Source organism: Artemia franciscana, chromosome 9 (assembly GCF_032884065.1).
Source record: "Artemia franciscana chromosome 9, ASM3288406v1, whole genome shotgun sequence".
Classification (NCBI taxonomy): domain Eukaryota; kingdom Metazoa; phylum Arthropoda; class Branchiopoda; order Anostraca; family Artemiidae; genus Artemia; species Artemia franciscana.
Genome location: NC_088871.1, coordinates 29,627,121 through 29,646,482, shown reverse-complemented (window position 1 = coordinate 29,646,482; position 19,362 = coordinate 29,627,121). Strand labels below are relative to the sequence as shown.

General features: G+C 35.6%; 2 protein-coding genes across 2 annotated transcripts in view; one reads left to right on the top strand and one right to left on the bottom strand.

Annotated features, from left to right (window-relative positions):
- Nucleotides 1-19,362, top strand: part of LOC136031258 (integrator complex subunit 3-like) — a 69,242-nt gene that overhangs the window by 1,128 nt on the left and 48,752 nt on the right. Inside the window, exons 2-3 of the mRNA XM_065710678.1 lie at nucleotides 3,775-3,942; nucleotides 15,142-15,407. Of these exons, the coding sequence (XP_065566750.1) occupies nucleotides 3,775-3,942; nucleotides 15,142-15,407 (434 nt within the window). The remainder of the gene's footprint in view (nucleotides 1-3,774; nucleotides 3,943-15,141; nucleotides 15,408-19,362) is intronic.
- The window catches only part of LOC136031259 (short-chain dehydrogenase/reductase family 42E member 1-like), a 443,764-nt gene that overhangs the window by 394,330 nt on the left and 30,072 nt on the right, over nucleotides 1-19,362 (bottom strand). The gene's annotated exons all lie outside the window — the stretch shown is intronic.

The following is a 19,362-nucleotide window of genomic DNA, read 5'->3' as shown; positions in this document are numbered from 1 at the left end:
TGTAGCCTATGTTAATAGTTTGGGAGTTAGGGCAACCCTTGTTAAAAAAAAGTCTTTCCTTTGATTGGAGTCAGATATTTTGGTAAAATTTTTGACAAGCTACTTTTCACTGTCTTACAAAGAGGCTAGGTTAGGAAAATGAAATTTTCAGGGATGGGTCTACAGACTAAAGAATGTCCTGGGAAATTATTTTGAAGTACCTATATCTACTTCTTCTAGAGGTGACTGACCTTTGATGACCCTTAAAAATCTTTGAGTTATAAAAGTGAAACCTTTCAAAATATGTTCTGTTTATAATAAAACTGTCTTCAGCTTCCCAACTTTGCTCAATCCCAATTTATGAGGTTTCAAAAGATATGCAGATACATTTCCTAAATTTAGAAAAAAAAAAACCCATTGATATGGCTTAAAATTCGACTCAGATAACAGGAATTGCATTTTCAAGACTAAAACCAGAGTCAAGATGGCACATTTCTAAGATTAGAAATCAGAATTGGGTTAACATAAAAGTTTGGAAATACCTTCCCAGAGTATGGTTTTGGCTCTGGATTCAAGTTTGACACTACCACCCCTACCCTACAACCCTCTGAAAAATATTGTAGATTATGGAATTAACCCATTATATAGATATAAGGTTTATTATTGGGAAAGGGAGAATATTTGATTTTGGGTGTGTACAAAAATGCCAAGGGTATTAAGGAGAAACTCCAGGGAAGGTTGAGGAAAAAGTTGAAGAACTAAATCAAGATGGTATATGCATTCAGGTTATCAAAATATTGTATGTGGAGTATCTCAGGAGCTGTTGTAGATATTAGATTGAAATTTTCAGGGCATGTTGAGGAGGACATAGACAAGTGATCATTGGACAACCAGTCCCCTCCCCCACTCTTGGCCTTTTAGCTGCCCTTGCACCAAAATTTTGGTATAACTATTTTGTTCAGAATAGTCAAAAGATCCAATAACTATGCCTATAATGATGACATACCTCCTGCTTCCCCCCAATAGCCCCTAGAGCAAGTGGTGTTATTTTGTGCGGTTTAACCTTGTCTGCATATAAGATTCATTAATGTAGAAGAGGGGAATGTTTGATATAGGGTTTGTCCAAAAAGGTCAGGGTAGGGCAAAATTTTAAGATAGAAATTTTGTTTAGAAATGTCTAAAGGTCAAATAATTTTGCCTTTGGGAATAACATGACCCTCAACTTTCAGGAAATGTTTAGGGGGATCTAGAACAAAATCAAACACACTAAAGTGCTTCCTGGTTGTCAAAAGAGCATATCAGCAATATCTCAGGAGCTGCTGATTGTTTTTAGTTAACTTTCTGGGTATGTCAATGGGGATATTTAAATGTAGTTTGAGGGTTACCAGTCTCCCTTTTCGTTCTGATCCACCCTCCTGATAAAAATTTGGAGGTAGAAATTTTTCAGAACAATAAAAGGTTCTAATGACTATGATCCCAAGGATGATATGAACCCCCACAGCCTTCAGGGCAAGAGTTGTAAAGGGTATAGTCCATTGTTTAGACATAGGATTTATAAAAGGAAATGCTGTTTGATCCTGTTTGGATCAAAAAAGGCTAAGGGTATTTAGGGGAAACTACAGGGATTTAAAGGGAGTTTTGAACTAAATTAATATACACTATGTGCACCCAGGTTATCAAAAGGCCATGTTTACAATATGTCAGGAATGGCTGAGGGTATTATTTTGAAACTTTCAAGGTATTTTTCAGAGGACACTGAAAAGTGGTCAGAGGGCAACTAGCCTCCATCCCTTTGCCATTTTAACATTCTTCCCTTCAACACTGATTAAAATTTTGGGATAATTTTGTTTTTCAGAATAGTTTCCTTACTTGCAGTTAAAAAAACTTGTTTATTTTTTTTTTATTTTTGCATGTGGAGATGTTTCAGAGGAAATTTTTAACGTGTTTTCATTTCTTGGAAATGTTTTTTGGGAATGTGATTTGTTAAGTTTTTTTCACATGAGATTATGCTAAGAACAATTTTCAGGCTGATCTTCTGCAAGAAATTTTACAGAGGGGAAGGGGGGATTTTAAGTGAGGATAAAATAGTTTGGAATGAATTTTATGGGGGGGGGGTTGTATTTTGAGTTGGAGGAACTTTGCACAGAGGAGTTTCCTGTGGGGGAGGGAATTTTTGATAAAAGGCGAGCCAGATTTACCAGAATTGAATGAAAAGCAATCAGAGATTAAACAGAAAAGCAAGTATTTTTTTTTTCAAATGAAAGTAATGCGCAACATTAAAACTAAAAACAAACAGAAATTATTCCATATATGATGGGATTGCTCCCCTCCTCAATACCAAAGTGCTAAAACTTTACCGTGAAGAGCAAGGTATTAAGGAGGGGTCTCCTACATATATGGAATAGTTTCTGTTTGTTTTGAGTTTTAATGTTGCTCCTTACTTTAAGTTGAAAAAACTTCTTTATCTTATTTAATTGTCAGATAAAATTTATATCAAAATTGTTAGACTACTGCTGGGAATAGAACCCCTAGGAATTTACTCTTATTAATGTATTTTGTCCTTTATGTAATTTCCTTGAGTAATTTTATTGTTATTTTCTAGGTGTTCTAATAGTCTTCAAAAAGCAAATGTGAGCAAGTACTTTATCATAAACCCAGGTCACACCAGAGGAAATAATAATAACATACGCAAGGATACAAATAAGCAATTGGAAGCAACGATTGTGCAAAGCACGCTAATTAATTAATAATTCAAGCAGGCTGGGATATTATGGCAATTTTTTTTTTAAGAAGGGTACATATTTTGCAGGTTAAGTTTTGATGGCGATTTAATCTTTCTGCCACCTCTGGTTGTAATTTCACATGTTCTAATAGTTCCATAGTCAATGGAATCTTGAGATGGAGAGTTTTTATTCTTTGGATGCCTTTGTTGGGAATATTACAAATTTATTGTTTCATTGCTAGTGATGAGGTTAATACAGGTGCCTTCTTTAGTTGAAAATATTCTTCTAGCCTTCATTTTAGATGTAGTTTGGTTGGTGGCATTAATATTGTCTTCTGTTGATAGTCGGTTTTGCCTGCACTGTTTGTCATCTGAAGTTTTGACTGTAAAATCTAGGTTGTTGTGATTTGTCAAAAATGCTGGCCCTCTGCCAAGTACCATCTCCAGCTTAATGTTTGACATACAGGTGTGTATGTATATTAAAAAAAAACGATTTTCGGTTATTATTGTCCGAATTGCTCCTTGCTTACAGTTCATGACCACAAACGGTTTGATTGTTTAGTAGCTGAGCTTGACAACCATAGCTATATTTTTGTCTTTCTTTTGCTTTTTTCATCCATCTATAAATTTTACCTGATTTGAATCTAGATGTGATTTGAATCTAGTCTTCATATATTCAGTAGATGAAGGTAAATATGAAATTCTGGCTCATTAAGAGCTTTGCTAGAGATGCAAATCCGTCAAATAGCGTGTCTTTGTTCCAGAAGTGTAGGGTGGATAAAATCACTGGATTTTCGTGTTCATCCTATTATGGATTTTGTAATACTAGGTGCCATCACTGCTAAGTCATTAGACTGGGTATAGTTTGGACTAGAAGTTTGACTATCTTTCCCCCATTTTTTCACAAAGGCTTTAAATGCATCTGAATTGAAGTGTGGGTTGTTGACTGACGTAGGAATGTCATGTCTTAAAACCTTTTTTTAGACAAATAATTACTCCTTTTAGGTTTAATGATTCCCAAGTTAACTTGGGGCATGGTGTGCTTGTACTAAACAAGTTTTTTTTCATTACAGAAGTTTGAAAGATGCGTTCATAGTGTAAATGAACTAACTAAAGGATTGGCAGATAAAGATGCTCATGATGCTTTAATCAGTGCAGCATGTAAGGATGCCAGATCTAATGAAGAAATATCATTTGGTTTAACATATATTGTCCTGACGGACCATACCTCTGCTCCCAAGGTAATTTTCTTTCTTGGGATTTTAATTCGATTTTTTCACTTTCAGAAAAGGTTCTGATCTCTTTGTAGACAGAAAAATGCGATAAATATTGATCCCAAAGTTACAAAAAAAACTGGCTAGGTTTTTTACGCCTGCTTTTTCAATTTCTGAAAATAAATACGAAAACAACTGAGCTATTAATTCTTATGTTGTTTATAGAAACATACTTTAATTATAATGTTTTTTTTTTTTTTTTTTTTTTTTTTTTTTTTTTTTTTTTTTTTTTATACTGGGAAAACTTTGTAAGATTTGTGGAAAAAAAGATTTGATACCAAAGCAAGCTAAGTGAGGTGTAATTAATTCTATTTCGTTCAATGTTGCTCATAGACAGGGCTTCTTAGTCTGGGTCAAAATATTTAGCGTATTTTAATAAAGACAAATCTAGGAAAATGTATATGATTTTCTTTCATGGGGAGGGGCAGAGCTTTTTAGAGGACAGGTAGTATTAATTGAATAAAAACTGCCATATAGACAAGTTGTATAGACAGTATAAGAAATTGTAGGACCAATTGCAAAAACCTTAAGATTTCAAAATGGCAGAGGCCAAAAGCCTCTGCCATCACAGATCTATCTGACTTACGAATTGTTTTTTTTTTTTTGGGGGGGGGGGTATGCGGAGTCTTTCATAGTCGTGTAAAATGGGCTGTTGAATGTTTTTATATTTTACAAAATAAAAGTATTCAACGCTTTGCAAGTAGATTGAAACTTGCAAAATTTTGTATTCAACGTTTTGCCACATAAAAGGTAGGAAGGATTTGAGAGATTTCAACTTCCGGTGAAAATTCTCAGTTTTGGCCCAAGAGGTACTGTATGCTTTTTACTCTAAAAGCTACAAAAAGTAGTTCACAATTTTGCCAGTTTTAATTTAATGTAGTAGCACCATTTGGTAGGTTTTTCGGGAAATAAAGTAAATTTTAATCTAGAAAACAAAAGTTACAAGCAACATTTTATTATACATTGACAATATTTGTTCTGATAACTACAGTGTCCATAATCCCAGTATTGAGATCTGGAACACGTCCTGGTTCTACACACTAGGTAATGTTATAAAGCCCAGCCCCCAAATAGGCTATCATAAATGTCTAGGTGGCAATTTTTTCAAATGGTGCTAAAACAGATAGCCCAGGAATGCTTTATATTAAGCTTGTACTATAGCGGATTTTGGGAAAACTCTCAGATATTTTGATTGATAATTGGCCAAACATCAATCTTTGGCCATTTTGCTAGGCTTTTGCCTAGCAAAGCTTTTGAAATCTGCTTTGAAGGGGAATAAATCTTCTAAATTCTACTTCATTAAATAAATCCTTGGCGCCATTGTCACAAACTGATCTAACCTCAGAATCTTACCATTTGTGACATAAGTTTGATATTTAGCCTCACTTCAAGGGAGTATTCAAGTTACAAAATTATCATTTTAGGAGTTCTTTTTGGACTTGAAAATGAGTATATTTTCAGGGCATACATTTTTTGCACTTTTAACAACTTTGTCAATTTTACATATACTATCCACCTCTATCTATTGGGGGGCTCTATAGTTTGAAACAGCAATGTACTCAAGCAATGCTATTTTCTCGTCTTGCCGAGTGATTAAACTGTACACGAAGAAAAAAATGTAAGGAATATACTAGTAAAATAGGAAATTTTAACAGAGAATATATTCTTTCAGAAAGAGTGATACTAAAAAAATACGTGAAGTTTAGCTTTTTTTTTGGGGGGGGGGGGGGGTGGAACAGATCCAACAAGGACACAGTTGCTGCACTTTTTCAAAACCTCTTTACCTCTCCAAAATATTAACATCCACTGTTTCTGTTTGAAGACTTTTCATTCTTTTTCCTGATGATTCCCTAAAAATTTACCAGAATTCCCTGAAAATTGTTGCACTCAAATTGTTAGCTTTAAAAGACAAAATCTGATTACAATTCTGAATTTGCTATAAAAAGGTGTCGTAGCAAAACTTTTTTTTAGAATTAAATTTGTTTGGCTTATAATGCTCAAATTTCATTTCAAAGGCTTAGCAAATAAACAAGCAAAAACTATGGGACAAAACAGGATTCCGATTATATTTTCAATTTCGGTATGCATTTCAATTAGAATTACATTTGCTTATACAAAGGCTGGGATAAAAAAGGAGATATATCTCTGCATGTTCTTGTTGGGGACCCTTTTCCCCCATCTCTCCATATGGGTATCTGGGACCCTATTCTGTTTTAAATTATGAAGAAAAACATTTTTTTTTTCTCAAACGAATGTGAAATAATTAAAATAAAGGATTCTTTAACTCTTTATTTTAATTAAAAAGTTAAAATAAAGGGGCCTTAGAGCAGATGAACTGTATGAATTGCTGTAAGTAAATTCTCTCAACCAGCTAAAGATTCTCAAATAGCTAAATGAGTTGCTTTCAGATTCAGTCCAGATTGCCAATTTAAAGAATTTATTCTAAATAGATGGCATTGCGAAATCAAGATGGCCTTAAAACCAATTTAAAAAAGAAAGTATTTTCTTGTTTGTAGTTTCCAATCATTCAGAAAGTCCAATTAAGGGAGATACAACCGTGGAATTCGTTGTCGTAGAAACAGAGTTATTGTTTCTGGGTTAATATGCTTAAGAACCTAGCATTTGCTTGACAAACAGGCATCCCTGTAGGTCAATACATCCATCTAGGAAAAAAGGGGCCTTTCATAGTCCAAACGAGTAGACAACGCACTTTGGATTATATTTTTGTGTGGCACTAGTGTTTTGTCTTGGGGATGGGACTGAGCAGGAAAATGCCTTGATTGGTCACTCTCTTAAGGTTTCTAGAACCAAGGCATGCTTCTTACTGATTCAATTTTGGTAATCACGCTTCGTGTTCATTTCAAACTCTTAATTTTAAGTTTGATCAGATTGCTTGAAAAGATTTAAGATTTGTTTTTTTTCAGTTGTTGTAAATAGTTCTGAAGTTTGGAATACAAATAGTAATCAACCATTTCCATTCATTGTCTACTAAGTTATGCGTAATTGATAAAGAGCAATGTGTGTAAAATGTATTACAATTGCTGTTACTTTTCCAAGCCTCATTTAGACAGGATAAACCTAAGCACTTAGGTGAAAGCTACTTTTGTATGAAACCAAACGAATAACAGGGTATCCAACTTCCTTTTGTACCACCCGAGCCCTGAATGGCGTAGGAGGATATTTACAAGATAGGGCTTTTGATCAGGATGTTGGCAAAACCTAAAGAATATGCCTCTGGGAGCAAAATTATATGTTATCTTAGAGTCATTGACGCAAAGCTGTGTGGAGATCCCATTTGAAAAGGGAGGCACCTTAGATACGTTTAGCTGAATGAGTTTGACCTTATTGAAACGCAAAATCATGACAAACTCAAAAACTGGTAAATTCGAGGGCTCCTGGTAGATGTCTTGGGCTTGAGCCGTTGAATACTTTGGTGAAGTCAGGAATGAAAATTTGTATAGTTTGAGTGTTCCAGGTGGGATCATAGGAGCTAAATACCCTATCCCGTGAATCTGTCTATGTTGGTATGTTTTTTCTCTTCTGAATCCTAGTCACATAGGGAATCATTTTACGTTCACGCTTCATTGATACACCTAGTTGAAATGGCATATTTACATCCTGTTGAAACTAGAATCAGGTTTGGATACATATTATCAGTGTAGTTTCAGACATAGCCCTAGAACTCGAGCCCCACTCCCCATCCTCTCATTCTAGATATGTTACGCCTTTGTCGAATCAAGAATGCTCAAGTTATTATCTGTTACAGTCACTATAAAGTTTTTTTGTGACTTGCCGATTTTTTTCGACAAAAATCGCAGTGAACTCGTCAGCATTGAGCATCAGTTTTTCAAGCCTTCGTACCTCCTTCCCATGGGGAATACTTTGCATGCTATTCAGAATTTTAGAAAGTAGAGTAGCTAACCCAGTCCCCTTACAAAGTACTATGCCCAGCCCTGTACAAGATTCACTTATATTTGACTAAATGTACATATTGCGTGTCTGTTGTGACTTTTATTACATGTTTTAGCCTTTTCTTTCTTCTGCTCGAAGAAATTGTTAAACACGAATTTTGCAATTCAACCAATAAAAGATATTGCACATAGTTAGGGACGCTTTGAATTCAATAAGTATAACTCCATATGATGTCACCATCCGAGCAAAACGCAAATGAGCTATAGCCTGAGCTCCCATGCTGTTTTGTTCTTGGCCACTGTGCATTTAGGGATAGTTATAAAGTGAGAACATACATTTAAACCGAAATTTCGAAATCGGTATTTTTTTAAACAGCAACCCTATTTTTAGATCAAGGACAGTGAGCCCCAGCAGCTACTCTTGATTACAACGTTCCACTAGGTAAAATCTAAGCAAAGTTGTCCTAAGGGCAAAAGGTGTTTTTATACTAAGCTAGGGAAGGAAGATTGCTCAAAACCTGGGTCAAATTGAATGATCACTTGAACATCTTCTCAATTAAAAGTGATGGAACGACTTATTCAACGGTACAAAAATATAATTTATAGAAACTAAATTGGATTCAAAATAGGAAGCTTCACTGAAGCTGAAATACATCAGTTGACATAGAGCAAGCCTTTGAAAATAAGGAATGTGTGTGAGTCATTTTCCTAGATTAATTACAAAAATACTTTCCGTAAAAGAAGGTTTTCAAAGAAAAATAAAGGCCATATTAAACTTAAGATCATCAGAAATAAAAGCCTATTATAATTCAAACTCAGCGACCATTAATTACTACTAAAGAATAAATGAAACCCAAAACGAAAAGGAATTTAATAAATAATCGTAGCAAACAAACATACAACAGGTAGTAACATAAATGAATATATCAATCTTAAAACGAGTAAAAATTAAATTGAATAGGCAAATCAAGGTAAAACCGAACAAACCCTCTACAAACAAGAGTTTGGCTCCTACCCCCTTCCCTAACTGTAAAAGTCTAAAGCCTACAGCGTCATTGGTGCTTTACTGAAAATGAATTATATTAAAAATGTTTTTCTTTTAAATTTATTACAACATTGAAATAAAAAACAGTGAAATAAAATCTTGAGCTGATGAGCCCTCAGCAATTAATATTATTGTATATCAAATATTTAGTTTAGTTTTATTAAATCTTTTTTAAGACTGTTCTGTACATATAGTTTTCATTGCAAACAAGGTTTGCAATGTTGGTTTGGTTATTGCCCCCTTCTCTAACTGTAAAAGTCTAAAGCCCTCTACGTAATTGGCACTTTATTGAAGAAGAATTGTATTACAAATATTTTATTTTGTTCTTATTACAACGTTCAAAATAGAATGAAAATTGCAGTGAAATAGAATATTAAAATGATGAGCTTTCAGAAAATAATATCATTGTATATGAAATATTCAGTTTAATTTTATTAGCTCTTTCCAAGTCTGTTCAGGACACATAAAAGTTTTCAGTATAATTCTCTTGTAGTTCTCAGTAAAGCGCCAATGATACAGTATGCTTTAGACTTTTACAGTTAGGGAAAGGGACAGTAGCCAAACTTTTGTTTGTAGTGGTTTTTCTTCTTGTTTAGCTTTATTTGCATATTCAGTTTAAGTTTTACTCGTTTTAAGATTTATTTATTCGTTTATGATTAGTACCAGTTGTATGTTTGTTATCTAATTTCTGTTCGTTTTGGGTTTCATTTATTCTTTAATTAATTTCGATCGTTTTGAATTTGAATTATTATTCGTTTTTGTTTCTGCTGATCTAAAGTTTAATATGACCTTTAATTTTCTCTGAAAAACTTATTTTTCGGAAGTTTTTTTTTTTTAATTAATTTCTGTTCGTTTTAATTGCCAAAGTTCCAAGTTTTCAAAATTCTCTATTTTAAAACATTTTTTTTTTACATCGAAGTTTCATCGGAGTATCAAAACTAGTATCAAAATAACAACAAGCAACTTGTATAACTTATAGCCATTTCCCGTAAATCAGTAAATCAAAGTATCAGAGTAAAAATAAGCAACTTGCAAAATTCTCAGCCCCTCCCCCAGGGACTAGGAGGGTTCAACCCCGAAGCATAATGATTTGCCCTTTGAACTATTTTGAACCAAATAGCTATTTCAAACTTATGACTGGGTACCTTTGGGGAAAAGGAAATGAAGGAGGAGCTATTTGCCCTTTGATAACCTTTGACTCTAAAAAGGAGAATTAGAAGTTTCAATTTCCAATTAAAGGAGCCCCCTCCAAAGTCAACACGACCATACTTTCCACAAAACATCTTACAAGTTAACAATGAACAACTTGCATAAGCTAAAGCCCTTGCCCCAGGTTCTATGGGGGATTTTTAACCTCTAAGCCAATCTAACCCAACCCCTTCATATTTATTTAAATCTTGGTCTATTTTGAGCTAAATGGATATTTCAGAATTTGATCGGAGGCATTTTGGGGAAAAGGGCGTGAGAGCGTGGGTTGCCCTCGATCACCTTTGCCTCTTAAAAATGGCACAAGAAATTCCGATTTCCAATCGAATGAGCCTTCTCCAAAGTTTTTACGACCACTCCTTCCATAAACATTACTGCATGTTAAGAATAGACAGCTTGTGTAACTTACAGCCCCTGCCTCTAGCGTATGGGCTTAAAAAGGAAACCAGAACTTTAAATTTTCAATCAAGTGAGCCTCATTCAAAGCTTATTATGTCACCCCTTCCATAAAATCCTTATATGCCCTGTAGCATAACTTACTCACCCTCTCCCTGGACTCTGGGGTGCTGTTTAAACCCCAGGGGTATTGCTATTTGACACATGGACTATTTTAAACAAAAATAGCTATATAAAAATTTTGGTCAGATGCATTTGGGGGAAAGGGGCATTGGGGGGCTAGTTGCCCTCTGATTACTTTTGACTTAAAAATGGAACTAAAACTTTCAAATTCTAATCAACTCAGACCAATTCGAAGTTTATGCGACCAACCCTTCCACAAAACCTTATATGCTTCCGGGGCGTAACTTACACCACTTGCCCACGGGCTCTGGGGAGTTTTGTCCCCCGGAGCTTTATTTATATTATCTTTGGACTGTTCTGAAAGAAATAGCCATCTAAAAAAATTGATCAGATGCATAAGGCGAACAGAGAGCGCGGGGGAAGTTGGAGAAGTTGCCCTCTGATCACTTTTGGCTCTCAAAAAGGGAACTAGAACTTTAAATTTCCAGTCAAATGAGCCCCCTCCGAAGTTTACACGACCACCCTTCCATAATAACCTTATATGCCCTGGGACTTGGTTCTGGTTCATTTTGTCGATTCAGGAGTTTTTGTTGTCTGATCTTTGAACTACTCTGAACAAAATGGATGTCTCTAATTTTTGATCAGATTTTTTGGAAAAGAGGGCGTGGGGAGGAGGGGCCTAGCTGCCGTCCAATCAATTTTGACTCTTAAAATGGGAACTATAACTTTCAATTTCCAATCAAATTAAGCCCCTCCAAAACCTATACGACCATCCCTTCCATAAAAAAAAACCTATATGCCCCCGGGGCATAAATTTCAACACGTGTCCGCGGGATCTGGGGGTCCTTTTGACCCTGGAGTTTTTTGTTATCTGATCTTTGAACTATTTTGAACAAATGGCTCTCTCAAAAGTTCCATCAGATTCATTTGGGGGGGGGGGGGTAATCACTTCTCACTCTTATAAAGGGCACGGAAATTTCTCGATTCCAATCGAATGAGCCCCCTCCAAAGTTTATACGACCACCTTTTTTAACTTACAAAACCTGCCCCCGGGCTCTTTGTCGACTCGGGTCTTGTCGACCCCGGAGTTTTGAACTATTTTTAACAAAATCGCTATCTCAGAAGTTTATCGGATGCATTTGGGGGAAAAGGACGTGGTAGGGGGGGGGGGTCTATATACCCTTCGATCGCTTGTGACTCCTGAAACGGGCACTAGAACTTCCGATTTCCAATTAAATCACCCCCTTCCGAAGCTTATACGACCACTCCTTTCATATGAAGTGTCTCCTGGGAAAAAAAGATTATAAAACATTGAAGCCTTATGGCCTTTACTATAGGCAACGCTTTTGCATTGCCCCTGCCATAGAGGGCGCATTTCATGCGCCCTCTGGCATTTCATAATGCCAGTTTTGAAGCCATAAAGATATCTATGGAAAAAGGAAAAATCGACTAATCTATTCAGCAATGGAACTCCCACGTGGGTAGAAACCGATAGGTGGTCTTAGAGATGTAAGGATTTGAAAAAAAAATTCATAAAGGATGCTCCCCATGCAGCATGTGGAGCCTTACTACAGTTCGTTACCACGAACTGTTTGATTCCGTGCTGACTAAACACGTACTTTGGCTAAAAGGTAGGAGATGAGAATGGTGACAGAAGCCATTACTGGAATTGGAAATCTCGGGAAACACCTTGCCCGTACTGGGAGGGCTGATTCTCTTTTTTGTCAAGAAAGTAAGATGGCCGTGGAAATAGGAAACCTTTGGCAGAAGAATGTCCAGCAAGTAGTAGACATCGGCTGGAGCTTTTTGTGAGTTGAATGTTAAGCTGGAGGACATAGTAGGGAATGAAAGAGTCCCAGAGCTGGCATAGTATATGATAAGGGTGGGAGGGGCGAGGGTAAATCCATCTTTAGTCCCCCTACCAATAATAGCTGGGTTTTGTTGTTGTTTTTTTTTGGGGGGGGGGGGTGTGGAGGCAATGGGTCTGTGAAGCTTGAGCCTCGACCAAGAGTGTATGAGTCGGTCCTGTCATTAAATTAAAAATTAAACCAAGTGGCCCCAGCTATTTTTTTTAGACTAGCTTTAGTGCCGAGCTTAGCGTTTTTAGGTATCCAGAGCTTTGCCTTTATTGGCTCGGTAATGATTTGGATGTTATTTAGCATAGTCACAAGTTGTTCGAATTCGCCAATTAAAAATAATATGGCTAACAGTTTTCCTTTGTAACATCCTGCTACATTTGCAGAGCCATCTTGCTTTCCTTGCTCAAAATTTGTAGTCAAACTGCAAATTCTTTCAGAGCTATTAAAAGATAATTTCATTTCCTGGTCAGAAGAAACTAACTCTTCATGATCTATGTTCAGTTTATTATAGTAAAGTCGCCTCTTCATTTGCCCTTTTCAGGCGAAGTTGGGCACATACCATTAAAACTGATGACCAATCGATGCACGCCTTGATGGAGGTTGGCCAGAACCACCCTATTTTTGGTGCACCTGATTGGTTACTGATTTCGACGTCATATAGCCAACTTCGCCTCAAAAGTCAAATGAAGACAGAAATCAAGAGTAAGAGAACCCAAAAGACGTATATTTCCCTTGAGTCAATGGACTTGTCTTTTCTTTTTATTAATCGGGGTCATTTATTTTCAACCATTTCGTGAGTTAATACATTTAGATTTATAGCATTATTATTTAATGCATTGCATATCATTTTATTGTATTTCTTTCTTTTTTTTTGTCACGAATTTACGGAAGTATTTACCTGACGATGCGAAAAAGTTTCAAATCTATTTGACACCAAATGCAAACTTTGAGAAGTTTTTTTTTCTAGATGTTAGCATTATTCAAAATGTAATGGCAGTGCTTCTTAATGTTTTTGATTTTAGGGTACGGTTAAAAATCCTTTTCCGGTCAAATTTCTTTGATATTACAGAGATAAGTTATTGAGCTAGATCAATGACGCTTCGGAGACTTCTAGAGCTGTATATTTGAGCTAATTTCTCAAAGACTCACTCGACTGGCTCTACTACTTCCTTTCAAATTTCAAAAGCTGTAAAATATTCTTGAAATCTTTCTGGAAAATATAAAAAAATAAATGCAAGCATTTTCAAATAAATAAATTTTAATTGTCTCAAAATCGGGGTATTTGAAGTCCTGTGTGGGAATCTTGTTGCTTATCAAATTGCTGTACTTCTTACTTTTCTATAAATAAAAGGGGGGCGGGTTTAAGCTCGCCAGAGAACTGTCTGGTTATGATGTATTTTTGGCTATCATGAAACTCCCTTGCCCTCTAATCAGAGAAACAAGGAGTTTGATCAAAATATGATTTCTGGGACAATTCATATTGCTCACTAGACAACAGATAAAGCAAGAAGAATCTGGCTCTGGGTCGTTTATATCACATTACTCGGTTTACTGGTGCCATTTGTGTTAAACCGGCGTGCAGGTTCTGCTGTGCCACCCTGTGTCGGTTGTCTCGCGCAGAGTTGAAGTTGAAAACGGGACTGAGTAGAGAGCTCGATTATAATCTCGTACATAGATGCAGCAACCCTACGCATATTAAGTTTTTACTGTTGTGATTTAATCTTGGCTGCTCTGATTTGAATACTTCGTCTTATTTTTTTTTTAGTTTAGTTCAAACTAGTGTTATCATTTTCGGACCACATCTACTGTTTTCTTTAGTTTTGCCACAAATTAATGCCTTTCATACATCTAAGTTAGTATTACTTTTGACATGCAGACAGACAACTATCACGTAAGTCTTCATTTTAGATGGCGTATTTGAAAACAAGATAATAGGGTTAGACGCAAATACTTTAATGTAACTTCCTGAAAATGGGACAGGAGAGGACTATTCTAAAAACAAATTCAAAGCTCTAATGCCAGTTTTTGAAGACACTAAAATACAAAATCCAGGTACTGGGACTTAAATTGGAATTCCTTTAAAACGTCACCTAGTCTTCTCCTCGGAAAGTCATTCTTCTGGAAAACACTAAAGTTTTGTTGTGTATAAACATGAACCTTGGGTTTGGGCAAATCCAGCATGTTGATAAAAAAATTGTTTTCAGTGCTGGCTTATGATATTTCAGAAAATCTAAGGTAAAAAAAAAAATAAAATTCCATTCGGCATTTTGTGAAAACACGCAAACATGAATTTTTCGGAACTAACTAGCCTCCATTGTTTCATTTTCAGCAATGCTGCAGGAAAAACTTCTTTGATCGCTTTTTCTGTCAAATTGAAGTGGCAGCTCTTGTCCCCATTTGAAATTTTTTTTGGGGGGTTTCCGTATTGGCAGAAAATGTCTACGGGAGATAGGCTTTTAGATTTTGTGCTTTTTCGAACCATTTTTTTCAATGTGTAACTATCTTCTCTTATAAAAAAAGAACAACTTTTCTTACTATTAAAGCTGGTTTTTCTTACTTTGCTTAAGCTGGTTTATCCTCACATATGGTTCAGAAACTATGACTGTAATGTGAAATTTCTTTTCAGAGCTACAGAGATCTCTCGCTGATAACCAGAGATGGATTCCAGATTATCATCAACGTATTGAATCAAATATCCACGGAAAAGTATCTGAAGTTAACAGACATTGGACGAATACAACTGATTTGGCTGACACGGGAGATAAGCAGGGCTGGAGGTGCTAATTTCGAGCGGCTGCTATTCAGTCTTCTACGGAACATTGCAGGCGGAGATGTATCACAAAAGAATTTATGGCTCGCAGATCATCTCCTTGATATATTTATAGAGCAGAGGTATGTTTTTATCCCATGTCCAAATAAGAATTAATGTGTTTTCAGGGCCAGAAACTAATTAGATTGAAATCCTGTTTTGCAGGGAATTTCTAACCTTGTGTATACCCGGGGAAAAAGATCTGAAGACAGAGGAAAGTTATCCCTCACAAAGACTGTCAAAGAGTCCCCCTTCTAGGTTGTGTTTTTTTTCGAAGTGACCGTAAAATATTCGTCTGACCAGAATTTTGAGCCTAAAATAAATTTTCAGCTCCTCCTATAAGACCTCTTGCACATATCACATTTTTTTGTATTACATTTACTCAGTTTTACTTCACATTTTGGTCTCCTAGCTCAAATCCTGACCCGAGTAAATGACAAATTTTAGGTATTAGGTATGGTCTTAAAAAAGCATTTGACTTGCAATGGTTTCAGAAAAAAAAGGTATTTTGTAATGTGTTTTCATTTCCAAACCAAAAAGAGGTGAATGGATATGTCACTATAGACTGAAAGATTTGATAATGTTGTCCAAATGGATGGCGGGGGTTTCTCCTCTAAAAAATCAATACAGGCAGTATACTATGAAAATTAGCATGAATTTCATCTCGAAAGAAAAAATAGCAGCCTTTGAAAATTGGAAGATGATGAATCCAGCTATTGCAATTGATGTCCTAAATTGTAAGCTCTGATGTGTTTTGAGAAGAAAGGATTTTATTTAATTGTTCTTAAGAAATAACCTTGCTGTAGAATTCTCAGTAACTTCAAAATAAGAAGAAAATATGACAAATGACTACTATTTAGGGTAAGTAGTTTGCGGTTATTTTTATCAAAAGTTATAAGTAAAAATTTGTCTTTGCAGCTTTGTTAATTAGACTAATAATTAGTTTTGTATGATAATTTTGCTTCCTTTGCTGAAATGCGGCTGAAAAATGGAGGGACTTGTTGAAATACCTCAAAATTTACGTCAGTTAAAATCGAAGAAAAATATGCCGAAAGGAGGAGGATGGAAAAAATAGGGAAACAGATTGTCATATTAGCACTAAGAAGGTGTAGTATTTATTCATTTGTAATTCTTTCTCACTTCTCGTAAAGGAGCCTTCCTGAGAACTTGCTGAACTTGATGTCATTTCAGAAGCCAATTTCTTGGTTCTTTTAGTAGCTCTCTAATTAGGCTAAAAAAAAGAAGACACAAACATTTTCTTAAGTTTGCTGCAATGCCCACCACCAACACCTTCCGTTCCAATAGGAAGTGCTAGCTATCCTATCTACCAAAAAGGTTATATTCATATAGCCTGGCTGTTTTTTTATTCCGTTCTTTTTATTCCTTCTTGTTTTTTTTTTTTATTCCGTTCTTCCATTTTCTTCTATATTAACGCAGCGTGTCATATCAACTTAGTAAGTAAGAGAGTGTATTAACTGAGATAAATTCTGGCAAGACCGTACCCAGGGGGGGGGGCTTTGGGGGTTTGAATCCCCTCCCCAATGTTTGTCTGACTCATAAAAACACAGCAAAAATGAATATAAGTGTAGTGAGGCATTTTTTATTTTTATTTTTTTTTTGTAAAAAAAAATCCTGATGCGTTCTTGAATTCTGGGATTCTTTGAAACTTCCAAGTACTACAGATGGCATGTTTTTCGATTTTTTAGGTAAATATTTCATTACGTAATCCAGTTGGATTGAAGATTTGTATCCCCCTGGAATCATTGCTTAGGTAGAAATCTCTTCAGCTAAACAGGAAGTGAAGCAATTGTTGTTCATGAGGACATTGTTATATATAAACCTGTTATGTTTTGCCAATTAAAAATGAGAATACAAAAAAAAAAAAACAAAAAAACTACTGACTGTGGACGACCCTTCGATTCGGAATATTTTGTCTTCCTTCAACTCATCAAGTTAACTATTTATTGGATCAAGACCAAGAAAACAAAAAACATGCATGATCTACAATTTCACTTATATTTTTGTCAGCATTAATTTGATGTTTTTCTGTGTTAATATTTTGCCTATTTACTTGAAATATAATGGCAAAGGGTCAGTTGGGTTTTTTAGTTAGTTTGCATCAGAGGCAGCACTGGTGTACTGCCTAAGTAATGAGTCTTATACCTCCAATGTGTTATTTTTTTCCCAGCCTCTTTGCATCGAAGCGGTGATTGTATAAACTTCTGAGGGGCTCATTCAATTGAAAATTAACGTTCAAGTGCCATTTCTATAAGCTAAAAATGACCAGAGGGCAACCAGAACTACTATGGCCTGGTCTATCCTCACCCCCCTCCAGGAGGGTGTGTGTGTGCTCTGGCTTCTAAAAACGTAACAAGAAAGCATATGAACAAATTTTTAATCCGTTTTTTTTTAAGTTTTTGTGCACCTACCCCGGATATAATAAGCAAATGTCGTAGATACGTGATTGACATAACCGTACTGGATTCGCTCTCTTTGGGGGAGTTGGGGGGAGGGGTTCAGTGCCTTGGCGAGTTTGGTGCTTCTGGGCGTGCTAGGACGATGAAAATCGGTAGGCATGTCAGGGAGCTGCACAAATTGACTTGATAAAATCGGTTTCCCAGATTCGACCATCTGGGGGGCTAAAGGGAGAGGAAAAATTAGAAAAAAATGAGGTATTTATAACTTACAAGTGGGTGATCGGATCTTAATGAATTTTGATATTTAGAAGGACATTGTGACTCAGAGCTCTTGTTTTAAATCCCTACCGGCATTAAACTCTGATTTTCCTTTTAAATCAATCTATTGATTCTTATAATTTTTTTAGAGCTCATACCATATGCGCTCTTGGCTCTTAGCTTTTCTTGCCTCGTCAAAAGTGCCATATGAGCTCTTAGCTCTTGTTTTTTCTGAAATACTCTATGTGGTTTTTAGTTCATTATTAGAACTAACGATTTATTATTACTACTTTGCAACTGTTAATTAAGAGTCAGATGTTCAAATATGTGTTTAATTTAATTATACGCCACATAAAATATAATCGTGATACTACTATTTTTCTGTTTCTTTGCATGACTTTCTAAATTTCTAGCCAACTACAGAGAGTAGCTAAATTTTGTAGAAGTAAGTCCACATTGAACATCCCTGACTTATATTATCCTTAACTTGTGTAATTTAGTAACCACCCGTGAATATTTGTGAAATGTTAAACGAATATTATATTTGATTAGTCAATCAGTGAGATGCAACAAGAGAACCAGTTCTATGGTATAAAATTTAATGGCAACATGTTTTAAAGATTCTATAGAACAAGGTACTTGATGTAGCTTTTGCAAAGGAAAAAAAAACCCCTCAGAATTATTTGAATAGTATTGATTGCCTCTTTCGGACTACAGTAAATTTGAATACGAATATCCTATTGAAAAGAAGAAGGGACAAATAAAATAGAGGATTGAATTCTTATTATTGGGTTGAATCTTTTTCTAATATTAACCGATACTAATTAGGTTGTCTGAATTCAACCGACTGCACAGTGTCCTATCTCGTTATTTTGTCTATGTGCTGAACATTGAAAGTGTTGCTTTATGCCTATTATAAACCCCGTTCTCCCTTCACCTGAAATCTAATGATCAAATAGTTGTAACAGCTTTAAAGGGAGAAGAATTGAATGCCTCGAAGAAAGTATTTTTGGGCTGAATCTCCTAGAATTTGAGGCATAAAAGCATTCTTTTTCCCTTGTGGGTTTCTTTTTCGCATCTTCCCTCGAAGTCTTATTATTAATTTTTCCTAAAAAGTGAATTTCTAAATCTTGATTTGCATGAACACTGCAAAGGTTTACAAGCTCCCAGAAACTGGTTTTCAGTTCATGTTTCAATCTTTATCTCTTTACCATTTAGCAAAATTTTTGAATTCCGAATGTTTTGCCCTTACTCTAGTTGTGTCTATATCTTCACGGGGATATCTTCTCCACCAATTTCTTTATGGAACGACAACCGAAAATCGTCTATAGTAGTTAGTACACTGGCGTTGAGTTAGTAAAGA